The sequence below is a fragment of the Oncorhynchus mykiss genome, chromosome 21, assembly GCF_057628025.1.
Source record: "Oncorhynchus mykiss isolate SJ-2025 chromosome 21, ASM5762802v1, whole genome shotgun sequence".
Lineage (NCBI taxonomy): Eukaryota > Metazoa > Chordata > Actinopteri > Salmoniformes > Salmonidae > Oncorhynchus > Oncorhynchus mykiss.
The window spans coordinates 57,205,524-57,225,000 of record NC_143042.1 but is presented as its reverse complement, the minus strand read 5'-3'; the positions used below and the strand labels follow the sequence as shown (position 1 = coordinate 57,225,000).

The 19,477-nt window shown below is 49.1% G+C and overlaps 1 protein-coding gene across 1 annotated transcript in view; it reads left to right on the top strand.

The window, feature by feature from the left end:
• Positions 1-19,241, top strand: part of LOC110517355 (nephronectin-like) — a 22,995-nt gene extending 3,754 nt beyond the window's left edge. Inside the window, exons 4-12 of the mRNA XM_090213351.1 lie at positions 2,051-2,170; positions 8,760-8,879; positions 13,529-13,663; positions 13,965-14,048; positions 15,395-16,090; positions 17,105-17,191; positions 17,518-17,616; positions 18,478-18,743; positions 18,823-19,241. Coding sequence (XP_090069477.1) covers positions 2,051-2,170; positions 8,760-8,879; positions 13,529-13,663; positions 13,965-14,048; positions 15,395-16,090; positions 17,105-17,191; positions 17,518-17,616; positions 18,478-18,743; positions 18,823-18,921 — 1,706 coding nt within the window. The 3' untranslated portion in view covers positions 18,922-19,241. The remainder of the gene's footprint in view (positions 1-2,050; positions 2,171-8,759; positions 8,880-13,528; positions 13,664-13,964; positions 14,049-15,394; positions 16,091-17,104; positions 17,192-17,517; positions 17,617-18,477; positions 18,744-18,822) is intronic.
• The last annotated feature ends 236 nt before the right edge of the window (positions 19,242-19,477 follow it).

Here is a 19,477-nt window from a genome sequence, read left to right as displayed (position 1 = left end):
ATCTTTTCAGTCTCCTGAGGGGGAAAAGGTTTTGTTGTGCCCTCTTCAAGACTGTCTTGGTATGTTTGAGCCATGATAGTTTGTTGGTGATGTGGACACCAAGGAACTTGGAACTCTCGACCCGCTCCACCAGCCCTGTCGATGAGAATGGGGGCGTGTTCGGCCCTCCTTTTCCTGTCGTTCACGATCAGCTCCTTTGTCTTGCTGACATTGAGTGAGAGGTTGTTGTCCTGGCACCACACTGCCAGGTCTCTGACCTCCTCCCTATAGGCTGTCTCATCATTGTCGTGATCAGGCCTACCACTGTTGTGTCATCAGCAAACTTAATGATGGAGTCATGCTTGGCCACACAGTCGTGGGTGAACAGGGAGTACCGGAGGGGACTAAGCACACACTCCTGAGGGGCCCCAGTGTTGAGGATCAGCGTGGCAGACATGTTGTTGCCTACCCTTACCACCTGGGGGCGGCCCGTCAGGAAGTCCAGGATCCAGTTGCAGAGGGAGGTGTTTAGTCCCAGGGTCCTTAGCTTAGTGATGAGCTTTGAGGGAACTAGGATGTTGAACACTGAGCTGTAGTCAATGAACAGCATTCTCATGTAGGTGTTCCTTTTGTCCAGGTGGGAAAGGGCAGTGTGGAGTGCAATGAAGATCGCATCATCTGTGGATCTGTTGTGGTGGTATGCAAATTGGAGTGGGTCTAGGGTTTCTGGGATGATGGTCTTGATGTGAGCCATGACCAGCATTTAAAAGCACTTTTTTTTTAAAGTTTGTTTTACTCACTGCTTTAGCACACTCTGCCAACCCAGATGTCTTAGCCATGTCTGAATCCTGGCTAAGGAAAACCACCAAAAACCCTGAAATCTCCATCCCAAACTATAACATTTTCCGCCAAGATAGAGCTGCCAAAGGGGGAGGTGTGGCAATCTACTGCAGGTCAAAGGGGGCAGTCTGGGTACTATCCAGGTCTGTACCCAAACAATTCAAGCTTCTACTTCGAAAAATGCACCTTTCCAGAAACAAGTCTCTCACTGTTGCCGCTCTCTGTAGACCACCCTCTGCCCCCAGCTGTGCCCTCGACACCAAATGTGAATTAATTGCCCCCCCATCTATCTATCTATCTATCTATCTATCTATCTATCTATCTATCTATCTATCTATCTATCTATCTATCTATCTATCGATCTATCTATCTATCTATCTATCTATCTATCTATCTATCTATCTATCTATCTATCTATCTTCTGAGCTTGTGCTACTAGGTGACCTAAACTGGGACATGCTTAACACCCCGGCCATCCTACAATCTGATGAGTAATGTAGGGTATGTAAACATTATATTAAGTGGCATTGTTTAAAGTGGCGAGTGATACATTTTTTACATCCATTTTTTCATTATTAAAGTGGCTGGAGTTGAGTCAGTATGTTGGCAGCAGCCACTCTGCTGTGCCTTCTACATGACGCTGTCTGTGTGGGTGGACCAATTCAGTTTGTCCGTGATGTGTACGCCGAGGAACTTAAAACTTTCTACCCTCTCCACTACTGTCCTGTCGATGTGGATAGGAGGGTGCTCCCTGAAGTCCATGATCATCTCCTTTGTTTTGTTGACGTTGAGTGTGAGTGTGAGGTTATTTTCCTGAGGGCCCTCACCTCCTCCCTGTAGGCCGTCTCGTCGTTGTTGGTAATCAAGCCTACCACTGTAGTGTCGTGTGCAAACTTGATGATTGAGTTGGAGCCGTGCGTGGCCACGCAGTTGAGGGTGAACAGGGAATACAGGAGAGGGCTCAGAACGCACCCTTGTGGGGCCCCAGTGTTGAGGATCAGCGGGGTGGAGATGTTGTTACCTACCCTCACCACCTGGGGGCGGCCCGTCAGGAAGTCCAGTACCCAGTTGCACAGGGCGGGGTCGAGACCCAGGGTCTCAAGCAAGATGACGAGTTTGTCTCTCTCTCTCTCTCTCTCTCACTCTCTCTCTCTGTCTCCCTCTCTCTCTCTCTTTCTTTGTCTCTCTCTCTCTCTCTCTCTCTCCCCCCTCCCTCTTTCTCTCCCTCCAGATCTGAATGAATGTGGGCTAAAGCCCAGACCATGTAAACATCGCTGTATGAACACACAGGGCAGCTACAAGTGTTACTGTCTGAATGGATACATGCTGCAACCTGATGGAACCTGCAGGAGTGAGTCTCTCTAACACACACACACACACACACACACACACACACACACACACACACACACACACACACACACACACACACACACACACACACACACACGCTCTTACTTAGTCTTTCCCATATAAATTAACAGCATTACATGTTATGCTTCAGCCGCTAACCATAGGAAACTCTAACCCTAGGAAACTCTAACCCTAGGAAACTCTAACCATAGGAAACTCTAACCATAGGAAACTCTAACCCTAGGAAACTCTAACCCTAGGATACTCTAACCCTAGGAAACTCTAACCCTAGGAAACTCTAACCATAGGATACTCTAACCCTAGGAAACTCTAACCCTAGGAAACTCTAACCATAGGATACTCTAACCATAGGATACTCTAACCCTAGGAAACTCTAACCCTAGGAAACTCTAACCATAGGATACTCTAACCCTAGGATACTCTAACCATAGGATACTCTAACCCTAGGAAACTCTAACCATAGGAAACTCTAACCATAGGATACTCTAACCCTAGGAAACTCTAACCCTAGGAAACTCTAACCATAGGATACTCTAACTCTAGGAAACTCTAACCCTAGGAAACTCTAACCATAGGATACTCTAACCATAGGATACTCTAACCCTAGGAAACTCTAACCCTAGGAAACTCTAACCATAGGATACTCTAACCCTAGGAAACTCTAACCATAGGAAACTCTAACCATAGGATACTCTAACCCTAGGAAACTCTAACCCTAGGAAACTCTAACCATAGGATACTCTAACCCTAGGAAACTCTAACCCTAGGAAACTCTAACCATAGGATACTCTAACCATAGGATACTCTAACCCTAGGAAACTCTAACCCTAGGAAACTCTAACCATAGGATACTCTAACCCTAGGAAACTCTAACCATAGGAAACTCTAACCCTAGGAAACTCTAACCATATGAAACTCTAACCCTAGGAAACTCTAACCCTAGGTAACTCTAACCCTAGGAAACTCTATGCCTAGGAAACTCTATGCCTAGGAAACTCTAACCCTAGGAAACTCTAACCCTAGGAAACTCTAACCCTAAGAAACTATAGCCCAGTAAACTATGATCCTAGGAAGCTCTAACCCTAGGAAACTCTAACCCAGGTAAAGTCTAACCCTAGGAAACTCTAACCTTAGGAAACTCTAACCCTAGAAAACTCTAACCCGGGTAAACTCTAACCCTAGGAAACTCTAATCCTAGGAAACTCTAACCCTAGGAAACTCTAACCCTAGAAAACTCTAACCCGGGTAAACTCTAACCCTAGGAAACTCTAATCCTAGGAAACTCTAACCCTAGGAAACTCTAGCCCAGTAAACTCTAACCCTAGGAAACTCTAACCTAGTAAACTCTAACCCTAGGAAACTGTAGACCAGTAAACTCTAAGCCAAGGAAACAATTTACCACCCCCTCCCTCCTTATTCCTCCACCCCCTCCCTCCTTATTCCTCCACCCCCTCCCTCCTCCCTCTCTGCGGACGATTTTGTCAACAACTTTGAACAAAAGGTTGAGGACATCCGCTCCTCATTCACTCAGCCTATTGAGTCCACTGGTCTCACCCATCCTCATCAACTCATCCCTGACCGCTGGTCTCACCCATCCTCATCAACTCATCCCTGACCACTGGTCTCACCCATCCTCATCAACTCATCCCTGACCACTGGTCTCACCCATCCTCATCAACTCATCCCTGACCACTGGTCTCACCCATCCTCATCAACTCATCCCTGACCACTGGTCTCACCCATCCTCATCAACTCATCCCTGACCACTGTCTTTGTCCCATCCTCATCAACTCATCCCTGACCACTGTCTTTGTCCCATCCTCATCAACTCATCCCTGACCACTGTCTTTGTTCCATCCTCATCAACTCATCCCTGACCACTGTCTTTGTCCCATCCTCATCAACTCATCCCTGACCACTGTCTTTGTCCCATCCTCATCAACTCATCCCTGACCACGGTCTTTGTTCCATCCTCATCAACTCATCCCTGACCACTGTCTTTGTTCCATCCTCATCAACTCATCCCAACTCATCTCTGACCACGGTCTTTGTTCCATCCTCATCAACTCATCTCTGACCACTGTCTTTGTCCCATCCTCATCAACTCTTCCCTGCCCACTGTCTTTGTCCCATCCTCATCAACTCATCTCTGACCACCGCATCCCCTCTGAGTTCAACATGGCCCGAGTCGCTCCCCTCCTCAAGAAACCAAAACTTGAGTCATCTGACGTCAAACTACAGACCTGTTTCCCGTCTTAATTTTCTTTCCAAAGCACTTGAGCGTGTTGTTTCTGATCAACAGTCTCATTATCTGTCTCAGAACCATCTTCTGGACCCTAACCAGTCAGGCTTCAAGACGGGTCACTCAACCCAGACTGCTCTTCTCTGTGTCTCAGAACCATCTTCTGGACCCTAACCAGTCGGGCTTCAAGACGGGTCACTCAACCCAGACTGCTCTCCTCTGTGTCACAGAGGCTGCCTAAGCGGACTCTCTCTCTGCTGTTCTCATCCTCCTCGATCTATCCGCTGTCTTTGACACTGTGAACCATCAGATCCTCCTCTCCACCCTCTCAGGGCTGGGCATTGTGAGCTCTGACATATCCTCACATGGTCTCTCCTATCACTGCTATGCGGATGACACTCAACGACTTTTCGCCTTCCCCCCTTCTGATACAAAGGTGGCGACATACATCTCTGTGTGCCTGACAGATATCTCAGCTTGGATGTCGGCACACCACCTCAAGCTCAACCTGGACAAGACAGAGCTGCTGTTCCTCCCAGGGACTGGAAGACCACTCTAGGACCTCTCCATCACGGTTGACAACTCCACGGTGTCCCCCTCCCAGAGTGCAAAGATCCTTGGCGTGACCCTGGACAACACCTTGTTCTCTGCAAACATCAAAGCAGTGACTCGCTCCTGCAGGTTCATGCATGAAGAGGAACATCCATAGAGTTCTATCCTACCTCACATAGGAAGAGGAACATCCGTAGAGTACGACCCTACCTCACACAGGAAGACGAACATCCGTAGAGTACGACCCTACCTCACACAGGAAGACAAACATCCGTAGAGAACGACCCTACCTCACACAGGAAGACAAACATCCGTAGAGAACGACCCTACCTCACACAGGAAGAGGAACATCCGTAGAGTAGGACCCTACCTCACACAGGAAGAGGAACATCCGTAGAGTACGACCCTACCTCACACAGGAAGACAAACATCCGTAGAGTATAACCCTACCTCACACAGGAAGAGGAACATCTGTAGAGTTCTACCCTACCTCACACAGGAAGAGGAACATCCGTAGAGTATGACCCTACCTCACACAGGAAGACAAACATCCGTAGAGAACGACCCTACCTCACACAGGAAGAGGAACATCCGTAGAGTTCTACCCTTCCTCACACAGGAAGAGGAACATCCGTAGAGTACGACCCTACCTCACACAGAAAAAGGAACATCCGTAGAGTTCTACCCTTCCTCACACAGGAAGAGGAAAATCCGTAGAGAACGACCCTACCTCACACAGGAAGAGGAACATCCGTAGAGTTCTACCCTTCCTCACACAGGAAGAGGAACATCCGTAGAGTTCTACCCTTCCTCACACAGGAAGAGGAACATCCGTAGAGTTCTACCCTACCTCACACAGGAAGAGGAACATCCGTAGAGTATGACCCTACCTCACACAGGAAGACAAACATCCGTAGAGAACGACCCTACCTCACACAGGAAGAGGAACATCCATAGAGTTCTACCCTTCCTCACACAGGAAGAGGAACATCCGTAGAGAATGACCCTACCTCACACAGGAAGAGGAACATCCGTAGAGTACGACCCTAACTCACACAGGAAGAGGAACATCCGTAGAGTACGACCCTACCTCACACAGGAAGAGGAACATCCGTAGAGAATGACCCTACCTCACACAGGAAGAGGAACTTCCGTAGAGTTCTACCCTACCTCACACTGGAAGAGGAACATCCGTAGAGTACGACCCTACATCACACAGGAAGAGGAACATCCGTAGAGTACGACCCTACCTCACACAGGAAGAGGAACATCCGTAGAGTAAGACCCTACCTCACACAGGAAGAGGAACATCCGTAGAGTACGACCCTACCTCACACAGGAAGAGGAACATCCGTAGAGTACGACCCTACCTCACACAGGAAGAGGAACATCCGTAGAGTACGACCCTACCTCACACAGGAAGAGGAACATCCGTAGAATACGACCCTACCTCACACAGGAAGAGGAACATCCATAGAGTTCTACCCTACCTCACACAGGAAGAGGAACATCCATAGAGTTCTACCCTACCTCACACAGGAAGAGGAACAGGCGTAGAGTACGACCCAACCTCACACAGGAAGAGGAACATCCGTAGAGTACGACCCTACCTCACACAGGAAGACAAACATCCATAGAGAACGACTCTACCTCACACAGGAAGAGGAACATCCATAGAGTTCTATCCTACCTCACACAGGAAGAGGAACATCCGTAGAGTACGACCCTACCTCACACAGGAAGAGGAACATCCGTAAGAGTTCTACCCTACCTCACACAGGAAGAGGAACATCCGTACAGTACGACCCTACCTCACACAGGAAGAGGAACATCCGTAGAGTTCTATTCTACCTCACACAGGAAGAGGAACATCCGTAGAGAACGACCCTACCTCACACAGGAAGAGGAACATCCGTAAGAGTTCTACCCTACCTTACACAGGAAGAGGAACATCTGTAGAGTACGACCCTACCTCACACAGGAAGAGAAACATCCGTAAAGTACGACCCTACCTCACACAGGAAGAGGAACATCCGTAAGAGTTCTACCCTACCTCACACAGGAAGAGGAACATCCGTAAAGTACGACCCTACCTCACACAGGAAGAGGAACATCCGTAGAGTACGACCCTACCTCACACAGGAAGAGGAACATCCGTAGAGTACGACCCTACCTCACACAGGAAGAGGAACATCCGTAAAGTACGACCCTACCTCACACAGGAAGAGGAACATCCGTAAAGTACGACCCTACCTCACACAGGAAGAGGAACATCCGTAGAGTTCTAACCTATTTCACACAGGAAGAGGAACATCCGTAGAGAACGACCCTACCTCACACAGAAAGAGGAACATCCGTAGAGTACGACCCTACCTCACACAGGAAGAGGAACATCCGTAGAGAACGACCCTACCTCACACAGGAAGACAAACATCCGTAGAGAACGACCCTACCTCACACAGGAAGAGGAACATCCGTAGAGTTCTATCCTACCTCACACAGGAAGAGGAACATCCGTAGAGTACGATCCTACCTCACACAGGAAGAGGAACATCCGTAAAGTACGACCCTACCTCACACAGGAAGAGGAACATCTGTAGAGAACGACCCTACCTCACACAGGAAGAGGAACATCCGTAGAGTTCTATCCTACCTCACACAGGAAGAGGAACATCCGTAGAGTTCTATCCTACCTCACACAGGAAGAGGAACATCCGTAGAGTACGACCCTACCTCACACAGGAAGAGGAACATCCGTAGAGAACGACCCTACCTCACACAGGAAGAGGAACATCCGTAAGAGTTCTACCCTACCTCACACCGGAAGAGGAACATCTGTAGAATTCTACCCTACCTCACACAGGAAGAGGAACATCCGTAGAGTACGACCCTACATCACACAGGAAGAGGTACAGGTCCTAATCCAGGCACTTGTCATCTCCCGTTTGGACTACTGCAGCTCGCTGTTTGCTGGGCTCCCCCCTTGTGCCGTCAAAACCCTGCATCTTATCCAGAACGCTGCAGTAAGACTGGTGTTCAACCTTCCCAAGTTCTCCCATGTCACCCCGCTCCTCCACAAACTCCTCTGGCTTCCAGTCGAAGCTCACAACCACTACAAGACCACGGTGCTTACCTAAGGAACAGCAAGAGGAACTGTCCCTCCCTACCTTCAGGCTATGGTCAAACCCTACACCCCAACCCATCCACTACAAGACCACGTAGCTTTCCTACAGAACAGCAAGAGGAACTGTCTCTCCCTATCTTCAGGCTATGGTCAAACCCTACACCCCAACCCATCCACTACAAGACCACAGTGCTTACCTACAGAACAGCAAGAGGAACTGTCCCTCCCTACCTTCAGGCTATGGTCAAACCCTACACCCCAACCCATCCACTACAAGACCACAGTGCTTACCTATGGAACAGCAAGAGTAACTGTCTCTCCCTACCTTCAGGCTATGGTCAAACCCTACACCCCAACCCATCCACCCCAAGACCACAGTGCTTACTTACGGAACAGCAAGAGGAACTGTCTCTCCCTACCTTCAGGCTATGGTCAATCCCTACACCCCGACCCGAGCACTCCGTTCTTCCACCTCTGGTCTCTTGGCCCTCCCTCTCCTATGGGAGAGCAGGTCCCGCTCAGCCCAGTCCGAGCTCTTCTCTGTCCGGTCACCTCAACGGTTGAACCATTGTTCTTTAGTGATGTTATGAGTGTTTCTGTACCCTGGGATAACGGTTTCCCTGTATTTCCTGTCGACTTCCTGTTTAGATGCCCGTACCTGTGTCAGGGCCAACTGTCAGTACGGCTGTGAGGTTAACAAAGGGGTGGTGAGGTGCCAGTGTCCGTCTCCAGGGTTACGACTGGGGCCAGACAGACGCACCTGTGTGGGTGAGTATTATGGTCTGGTCTGATTACACACAATAACACTATAATTTTGCTGTTGTTCTCCCAATTGGCTACAAATTCCAGTCTGCAATCCTATTGGATGACGGCACCAATCAGTGGAGTGAATTACAGTCATCTTCACCAGCTCTGACAAATTACTCATTGTCTCTCTCTGGCGCCCTATTCACTATATAGTGCACTAATGCATAGGGCAAACCGAATAAAGCCCACAGGGTTAGGAGTACCGTATAGAGCCCACGGGGTTAGGAATACCATATAGAGCCCACAGGGTTAGGAGTACCGTATAGAGCCCACAGGGTTAGGAGTACCGTATAGAGCCCACAGGGTTAGGAGTACCGTATAGAGCCCACGGGGGTAGGAGTACCGAATAGAGCCCACAGGGGTAGGAGTACCGTATAGAGCCCACGGGGTTAGGAGTACCGTATAGAGCCCACAGGGTTAGGAGTACCGTATAGAGCCCACAGGGTTAGGAGTACCGTATAGAGCCCACAGGGTTAGGAGTACCGAATAAAGCCCACAGGGTTAGGAGTACCGTATAGAGCCCACGGGGTTAGGAGTACCGTATAGAGCCCACAGGGTTAGGAGTACCGTATAGAGCCCACAGGGTTAGGAGTACCGTATAGAGCCCACAGGGTTAGGAGTACCGTATAGAGCCCACAGGGTTAGGAGTACCGTGTAGAGCCCACAGGGTTAGGAGTACCGTATAGAGCCCACGGGGTAGGAGTACCGTATAGAGCCCACAGGGTTAGGAGTACCATATAGAGCCCACAGGGTTAGGAGTACCATATAGAGCCCACAGGGTTAGGAGTACCGTATAGAGCCCACAGGGTTAGGAGTACCGTATAGAGCCCACAGGGTTAGGAGTACCATATAGAGCCCACAGGGTTAGGAGTACCATATAGAGCCCACAGGGTTAGGAGTACCATATAGAGCCCACAGGGTTAGGAGTACCGTATAGAGCCCACAGGGTTAGGAGTACCGTATAGAGCCCACAGGGTTAGGAGTACCGTATAGAGCCCACAGGGTTAGGAGTACCGTATAGAGCCCACGGGGTTAGGAGTACCATATAGAGCCCACAGGGTTAGGAGTACCGTATAGAGCCCACAGGGTTAGGAGTACCGTATAGAGCCCACAGGGTTAGGAGTACCGTATAGAGCCCACGGGGGTAGGAGTACCGAATAGAGCCCACAGGGGTAGGAGTACCGTATAGAGCCCACGGGGTTAGGAGTACCGTATAGAGCCCACAGGGTTAGGAGTACCGTATAGAGCCCACAGGGTTAGGAGTACCGTATAGAGCCCACAGGGTTAGGAGTACCGAATAAAGCCCACAGGGTTAGGAGTACCGTATAGAGCCCACGGGGTTAGGAGTACCGTATAGAGCCCACAGGGTTAGGAGTACCGTATAGAGCCCACAGGGTTAGGAGTACCGTATAGAGCCCACAGGGTTAGGAGTACCGTATAGAGCCCACAGGGTTAGGAGTACCGTGTAGAGCCCACAGGGTTAGGAGTACCGTATAGAGCCCACGGGGTAGGAGTACCGTATAGAGCCCACAGGGTTAGGAGTACCATATAGAGCCCACAGGGTTAGGAGTACCATATAGAGCCCACAGGGTTAGGAGTACCGTATAGAGCCCACAGGGTTAGGAGTACCGTATAGAGCCCACAGGGTTAGGAGTACCATATAGAGCCCACAGGGTTAGGAGTACCATATAGAGCCCACAGGGTTAGGAGTACCATATAGAGCCCACAGGGTTAGGAGTACCGTATAGAGCCCACAGGGTTAGGAGTACCGTATAGAGCCCACAGGGTTAGGAGTACCGTATAGAGCCCACAGGGTTAGGAGTACCATATAGAGCCCACAGGGTTTGGAGTACCGTATAGAGCCCACAGGGTTAGGAGTACCGTATAGAGCCCACAGGGTTAGGAGTACCGTGTAGAGCCCACAGGGTTAGGAGTACCGTATAGAGCCCACAGGGTTAGGAGTACCGTATAGAGCCCACAGGGTTAGGAGTACCGTATAGAGCCCACAGGGTTAGGAGTACCGTGTAGAGCCCACAGGGTTAGGAGTACCGTATAGAGCCCACAGGGTTAGGAGTACCGTATATAGCCCACAGGGTTAGGAGTACCATATAGAGCCCACAGTGTTTGGAGATTATGAAATAGGAATAGACCAGCGTCTAACTATTTTAGCTAGCAAGTAATTACTAATTGCAACTCACATTCCTTTCAATCTTTTTCCCAGATTTTGTTTCTTTAAAAAAAATAACCACCAGTCAGGAGGATAATGATAGCTCAAGAGTTATGCTTAGATATGAAGAAAAATGTATATATTTTTGACACAGAATTAAGCATAATGATTACGGATCTAGATTGCAGGAAAAAAATGTTTCAGTTGTCGGAAAAATGCATTTCTCCATCTTCCGGACAGGGGGGGACGAGCCCACTTCCCTACCACCCCCCAGCCATCCTCACATACTTTGCGCCCCCTCATAATTTATGGGGTTCATGACGTCCCTGAGCGAAAGACTGGTGTCATTTATCAATGTTTTCTTGAAGAACTACCATATCAGGCAGAAAGAGATGGAGGGAGGCAGGATGACAGAGAACCAGAGAAGAAGTGGAGAGAGGGAGGATGACAGAGAACCAGAGAAGAGGTGGAGACAGGGAGGATGACAGAGAACCAGAGAAGAGGTGGAGAGAGGGAGGATGACAGAGAACCAGAGAAGAGATGGAGACAGGGAGGATGACAGAGAACCAGAGAAGAGGTGGAGACAGGGAGGATGACAGAGAGCCAGAGAAGAGGTGGAGACAGGGAGGATGACAGAGAACCAGAGAAGAGGTGGAGACAGGGAGGATGACAGAGAACCAGAGAAGAGGTGGAGACAGGGAGGATGACAGAGTACCAGAGAAGAGATGGAGACAGGGAGGATGACAGAGAACCAGAGAAGAGATGGAGACAGGGAGGATGACAGAGAACCAGAGAAGAGGTGGAGACAGGGAGGATGACAGAGAACCAGAGAAGAGATGGAGAGAGGGAGGATGACAGAGAACCAGAGAAGAGGTGGAGACAGGGAGGATGACAGAGAACCAGAGAAGAGGTGGAGACAGGGAGGATGACAGAGAACCAGAGAAGAGGTGGAGACAGGGAGGATGACAGAGAACCAGAGAAGAGGTGGGGAGAGGGAGGATGACAGAGAACCAGAGAAGAGGTGGAGAGAGGGAGGATGACAGAGAACCAGAGAAGAGGTGGAGAGAGGGAGGATGACAGAGAGCCAGAGAAGAGGCGGAGAGAGGACAAGAAGTTGAGAAGAGGTGGAGAGAGGACAGGAAGTTGCCTTGTTCCTCTAAGAGCCTGCAAGCAGCAGATGGTCAGTCAGAGAGACAGACCGCTGTAGGTGGAAGCAGTAGGACGTTGGAATGATGGAACACCGCAAGGCTCTGGGATATCTGTTCTGGAGCGCCGGTCTGTTCTGGAGCTCCGGTCTGTCCTGGAGCGTCGGTTTGTTCTGGAACGCCAGTCTGTTCTGGAACGCCGGTCTGTTCTGGAACGCCGGTCTGTTCTGGAGCGCCGGTCTGTTCTGGAGCGTCGGTCTGTTCTGGAGTGTCGGTCTGTTCTGGAACGCCGGTCTGTTCTGGAGCGCCGGTCTGTTCTGGAGTGCCGGTCTGTTCTGGAACGCCGGTCTGTTCTGGAGCGCCGGTCTGTTCTGGAGTGCCGGTCTGTTCTGGAACGCCGGTCTGTTCTGGAACGCCGGTCTGTTCTGGAACGCCGGTCTGTTCTGGAGCGCCGGTCTGTTCTGGAGCGCCGGTCTGTTCTGGAACGCCGGTCTGTTCTGGAGCGCCGGTCTGTTCTGGAGCGCCGGTCTGTTCTGGAGCTTGTCTGTTCTGGAGCGCCGGTCTGTTCTGGAACGCCGGTCTGTTCTGGAGCGCCGGTCTGTTCTGGAACGCCAGTCTGTTCTGGAGCGCCGGTCTGTTCTGGAACGCCAGTCTGTTCTGGAGTGCCGGTCTGTTCTGGAACGCCGGTCTGTTCTGGAGCGCCGGTCTGTTCTGGAACGCCGGTCTGTTCTGGAGCGCCGGTCTGTTCTGGAGTGCCGGTCTGTTCTGGAACGCCGGTCTGTTCTGGAACGCCGGTCTGTTCTGGAGCGCCGGTCTGTTCTGGAACGCCGGTCTGTTCTGGAACGCCGGTCTGTTCTGGAGCGCCGGTCTGTTCTGAAGCGTCAGTCTGTGTCGTGAAAGACCTTAGCAGCACGATGAGAGAGAGATAAAGAATATGTGTGTGTGTGTGTGTGTGTGTGTGTGTGTGTGTGTGTGTGTGTGTGTGTGTGTGTGTGTGTGTGTGTGTGTGTGTGTGTGTGTGTGTGTGTGTGTGAGTGTGTGAGTGTGAGAGTGTGAGAGTACGTGTGTGTGTGAGTGTGTAGTGAATGTTTGCACATGTGTGTAATATGGTGCTATATGACATTTTTACACATAGTCATTACTCTTCACAGTCATTACTCTTCACAGTCATTACTCTTCACAGTCATTACTCTTCACAGTCATTACTCTTCACAGTCATTACTCTTCACAGTCATTACTCTTCACAGTCATTACTCTTCACAGTCATTACTCTTCTATGTCTTCCTCTTCTGTCTTAGATGTTGACGAGTGTGTGGCGGGTCGAGGGGTGTGTCCTCGGAACAGGAAATGTCAGAACACCTTCGGCAGCTATGTGTGTAAATGTTACCATGGTTACAAACTCACCTACATCAACGGCAGATACCACTGTATAGGTAAGATACACACAGACACACACACACACACACACACACACACACACACACACACACACACACACACACACACACACACACACACCCAACAACTCGAACCGTGCACACATCGACAGTGTGTGTGTGTGTGTGTGTGTGTGTGTGTGTGTGTGTGTGTGTGTGTGTGTGTGTGTGTGTGTGTGTGTGTGTGTGTGTGCGTGTGTGTGTGTGTGTGTGTGTGCGTGTGTGTGTGTGCGTGCGTGTGTGTGTGTGCGTGTGTGTGTGTGTGTGTGTGTGTGTGTGTTTGTGTGTGTGGTTTCAGATAAGGATTCTCGTTCCTTCTGCTCCCTCAACCCTGACTCTCCCAAGTGCCTCTGTAGAGATGGGAAGGGAACGGACTGCTATCGTAAGAAAAGTTATCTTTCTTTGGTTTTCACTGTTTTGTGTCAATGGAATGTTCTTCTACAATAATCAAATGAGAGTTGAGTCCATAGAGAGAGTTAGTGACTGTCTCTGTGAATCCTATGAGAGTTGAGTCCATAGAGAGAGTTAGTGACTGTCTCTGTGAATCCTATGAGAGTTGAGTCCATAGAGAGAGTTAGTAACTGTCTCTCCGAATCCTATGAGAGTTGAGTCTATAGAGAGAGTTAGTGACTGTCTCTGTGAATCCTACGAGAGTTGAGTCTAAAGAGAGCGTTAGTGACTGTCACAGCGAATCCTACGAGAGTTGAGTCTATAGAGAGAGTTAGTGACTGTCTCTGGGAATCCTACGAGAGTTGAGTCTAAAGAGAGAGTTAGTAATTGTCTCTGTGAATCCTACGAGAGTTGAGTCTAAAGAGAGAGTTAGTAACTGTCTCTGTGAATCCTATGAGAATTGAGTCTATAGAGAGAGTTAGTGACTGTCTCTGTGAATACTACGAGAGTTGGGTCTAAAGAGAGAGTTAGTGACTGTCTCTGTGAATACTACGAGAGTTGGGTCTAAAGAGAGAGTTAGTGACTGTCTCTGTGAATCTTATGAGACTTGAGTCTATAGAGAGAGTTAGTGACTGTCTCAGTGAATCCTACGAGAGTTGAGTCTAAAGAGAGAGTTAGTGACTGTCTGTGAATCCTATGAGAGTTTAGTCTAAAGAGAGAGTTTGTAACTGTCTCTGTGAATCCTATGAGAATTGGGTCTAAAGAGAGAGTTAGTAACTGTCTCTGTGAATCCTACGAGAGTTGAGTCTAAAGAGAGCGTTAGTGACTGTCTCTGTGAATCCTACGAGAGTTGAGTCTAACGAGAGAGTTAGTAACTGTCTCTGTGAATCCTATGAGGGTTGAGTCTAAAGAGAGAGTTTGTAACTGTCTCTGTGAATCCTACGAGAGTTGAGTCTAAAGAGAGAGTTAGTTACTGTCTCTGTGAATCCTATGAGAGTTGAGTCTAAAGAGAGAGTTAATAACTGTCTCTGTGAATCATACGAGAGTTAAGTCTAAAGAGAGAGTTCGTAACTGTCTCTGTGAATCCTACGAGAGTTGAGTCTAAAGAGAGAGTTAGTGACTGTCTCTGTGAATCCTACGAGAGTTGAGTCTAAAGAGAGAGTTAATAACTGTCTCTGTGAATCCTATGAGAGTTGAGTCTAAAGAGAGAGTTAATAACTGTCTCTGTGAATCCTATGAGAGTTGAGTCTATAGAGGGAGTTACTGACTGTCTCTGTGAATCCTACGAGAGTTGAGTCTAAAGACAGAGTTAGTAACTGTCTCTATGTTTCTCTCCAGCTGTTGCCAAGGTCACCATTGTTCCTCCTCAACCTAAAACCACACCCAGATCTACAACGAGACCTACACCTAAACAAGCATCCAGACATACAACCAGACAGACAGCCAGACAGACAACTACAGTCAGACCTACTACTTCTGCTACGATAGTGACTACAAACGCAGCAACCACTGCCATGGCAATAACTACCAGGGGACCTACCACCACGACAACCATCGTTACGACAACCACCGTCCCAACAACCGTTCCCTCGACAACAACCTCTACCCAGCCATTCACAACCACTACAACCCCTATTCCAACTACCCCCTCCCCTACCACCCCCAGCCCTCCTCCCTCTACCCCCTCACCTACCACCCCCAGCCCTCCTCCCTCTACCCCCTCACCTACCACCCCCACCCCCATCCCTCCTCCCTCTACCCCCTCCCCTACCACCCCCAGCCCTCCTCCCTCTACCAACCCACCTACCACCCCCAGCCCTCCTCCCTCTACCCCCTCCCCTACCACCCCCAGCCCTCCTCCCTCTACCCCCTCCCCTACCACCCCCAGCCCTCCTCCCTCTACCCCCTCCCCTACCACCCCCAGCCCTCCTCCCTCTACCTCCTCCCCTACCACCCCCAGCCCTCCTCCCACCACCCCCCTGGACAACCACATTCAGAAGGTTGTTACCCAGAGACAAAGAGGAGATGTTCACAGTAAGAACACACACCGTCACCATGGAGACGTTTCTATGCTGAATATAGAGCAGTCCCTTCAGGATTCGGAGATTCTGCGATCGCAAAATGTTTTGCAAAATCAACAATTTCACGCATATTATGCGAGGGCATGGAAATTTAACCAATCACTGCAGGACAAAAAAAGAGGGTTTGCATCTTCAACCAATCATCTTCAACCAATCATCTTCAACCAATCATCTTCAACCAATCATCTTCAACCAATCACTGCACATTTACCGCATAATATGATTCAATCAAGCAACTCACTTTCTTCCTCGTCGGTGCGTTTTCGTGACAAATCATTTGCATATTTCCTTGCAAAATGTCATAATTACCGCAGTAAAATGAACCATTTCTGCCCCCAATTATCCAAAAACAATCCCTGTGGAATTCTGGAGGGACGAATAGAGAGGAAATAGGCAGATTAAGTAATACTCATGAATACTCATTAATACCCAACAATACTCGGTAATACTCAGTAATACTCTGTAATACTCATTAATACCCAGTCATACTCATTAACGCCCAGCAGTACTCAGCAATGCCCATTGATACTCAGTAATACTCGGTAATACTCGGTAGTACCCATTAATACTCGGCAATACTCGGTAATACTCATCAATACTCAGTAATACTTGGTAATACTCATTAATACTCGGTAATACCCAGCAATACTCATTAATGCCCAGTAATACCCGGTAATACTCGTTAACACCCAGCAGTACTCAGCAATACCCATTGATACTCAGTAATACTCGGTAATACTCGGTAGTACCCATTAATACTCGGCAATACTCATTAATACCCGGCGGTGCTCTGTACTACTCATTAATACCCAGTTATACTCGGTAATACTCGGTGATACTCAGTAATACTCATTAATGCTCGGTGATACTCTGTAATACTCATTAATACTCGGTGGTACTAAGTAATACTCATTAATACTCAGTGATACTATGACCAACAGTATAACGAACTGTTCTGTTGTTCCAGTCCCCCGTCTTCCAGGAAGTGGAAACAGAGGGTTTGACTACGACATTGAGCTGGGAAACACTACAGAGGACAACAGAGATGATCCAGGTACATCACACACACACGCACGCACGCACACGCACACACACACACACGCATGCACCGCACAGACACCACACACACACACACACAGACACCACACACACACACACACAGACACCACACACACACACACACACACACACACACACACACACACACACACACACACACACACACACACACACACACACACACACACACACACTCCTTGAAGTTGAAGGATGGACGTCTGGGAAAGACATGATTCATAGTGTGTGTGTGTGTGTGTGTGTGTGTGTGTGTGTGTGTGTGTGTGTGTGTGTGTGTGTGCGTGTGTGTGTGTGTGTGTGTAGGGGCCGGTTCTCTGAGCTGTTCATTTGACCACGGTCTGTGTGGCTGGATGGGAAACCGAGATGGAGACCTGCACTGGGAGACAGCCAGCAGCCCTGCCGGTAACAACAACATTATTTATTTTGCCCTTCAATACATTATTGTCAGTTATAGCAACCTTCTTACCCCCGCACTACATTCTCTCTCTCTCTCTCTCCTTCTCTCCTTCTCTCTCTCCTTTTCTTCTTCTCTCTCCTTCACTCCCTTTCTCTCTCTCCTTCTCTCCTTCTCTCTCCTTCACTCCCTTTCTCTCTCTCCTTCTCTCCTTCTCTCTCCTTCACTCCCTTTCTCTCTCTCCTTCTCTCCTTCTCCCTCTCTCCTTTTCTCTCTCTTCTTTTCCCTCTCATTCCTTCTCTCTCTCTCCTTCACTCCTCCCTCTCTCCTTTTCTCTCTCATTCCTTCTCTCTCTCTCCTTCACTCCTCCCTCTCTCCTTTTCTCTCTCTTCTTTTCCCTCTCATTCCTTCTCTCTCTCTCCTTCACTCCTCCCTCTCTCCTTTTCTCTCTCTTCTTTTCCCTCTCATTCCTTCTCTCTCTCTCCTTCACTCCTCCCTCTCTCCTTTTCTCTCTCATTCCTTCTCTCTCTCTCCTTCACTCCTCCCTCTCTCCTTTTCTCTCTCTTCTTTTCCCTCTCATTCCTTCCCTCCTCTTTCTCTCCTTTTCTCTCTCTTCTTTTCCCTCTCATTCCTTCTCTCTCTCTCCTTCACTCCTTCTCCCTCTCTCCTTTTCTCTCTCATTCCTTCCCTCCTCTTTCTCTCCTTCTCTCTCTCCTTTTCCCTCTCATTCCTTCTCTCTCTCTCCTTCACTCTTTCTCCCTCTCTCCTTTTCTCTCTGATTCCTTCTCTCTCTCTCTCTCTCTCTCTGATTCCTTCTCTCTGTCTCCTTCTCTCCTCTCTCCCTCTCTCCTTCTCTCCTCTCTCTCCAGGTGGGCGGTACATGTCTGTTCCAGAGGTAGGGGTGGGGAAAAGGAGCATTCAAGGCGCACGATTGGTCGTCTCCTTAGCCCCGCCCTGGAGCGAGGGTCACTTGTGTTTCTCCTTCCGTCATTGGCTGTCAGGTCACCATGTGGGTGTGCTTCAGCTGTTCGTCAGGAGGAAGGGTTTGAGATATAGCCCCGCCCTCTGGAGCCGGACGGGGGGAGAAGGGTGGAGACATACACAGATCACACTGTGGAGAGCAGGCCTGGAGAGTGTGAGTAGCACACGCTGCACACAAGCACACACATGCACAAACACACACACACAAACACTCTAACACTGTGTTGTGATAGGTCCTTCTGAAAGGAGAGAGGAGGCGTGGCCACAAAGGACAGATGGGATTGGACGACGTTAGCCTGAGGAGAGGGGCCTGCGGAGAAGAGAGACTCTAACACTCACACAGACTCTGGCACTGTGTTGTGATAGGTCCTTCTGAAAGGAGAGAGGAGGCGTGGCCACAAAGGAGAGATGGGATTGGATGACGTTAGCCTGAGGAGAGGAGAGACATTTTGTAACGTCAAGACTCTGGCACTATAGTCGACTTTACGTAATACAGTACAACATTTTGTAACGTCAAGGCCAGAGGAACTCTTAGATCAAATATATTGATAACTGATCAAATATATTGATTTTGTCCACTAGGTAATTATTGATAATGCATGATAATGATTTGGCTGTATCAGCTGACTTTATTAGTAAAGACAAAGAGGTTGGATATCTTGATGTATTATTCTATTAACAAATACAGTCTGGGTCTGAGGTACAGTATGTTACTACCACAGAGCCCAGTCTGAGGTATGTTACTACCACAGAGCCCCTTCTGAGGTATGTTACTACCACAGAGCCCATTCTGAGGTATGTTAGTACCACAGAGCCCCTTCTGAGGTACGTTACTACCACAGAGTCCATTCTGAGGTACGTTAGTACCACAGAGCCCATTCTGAGGTA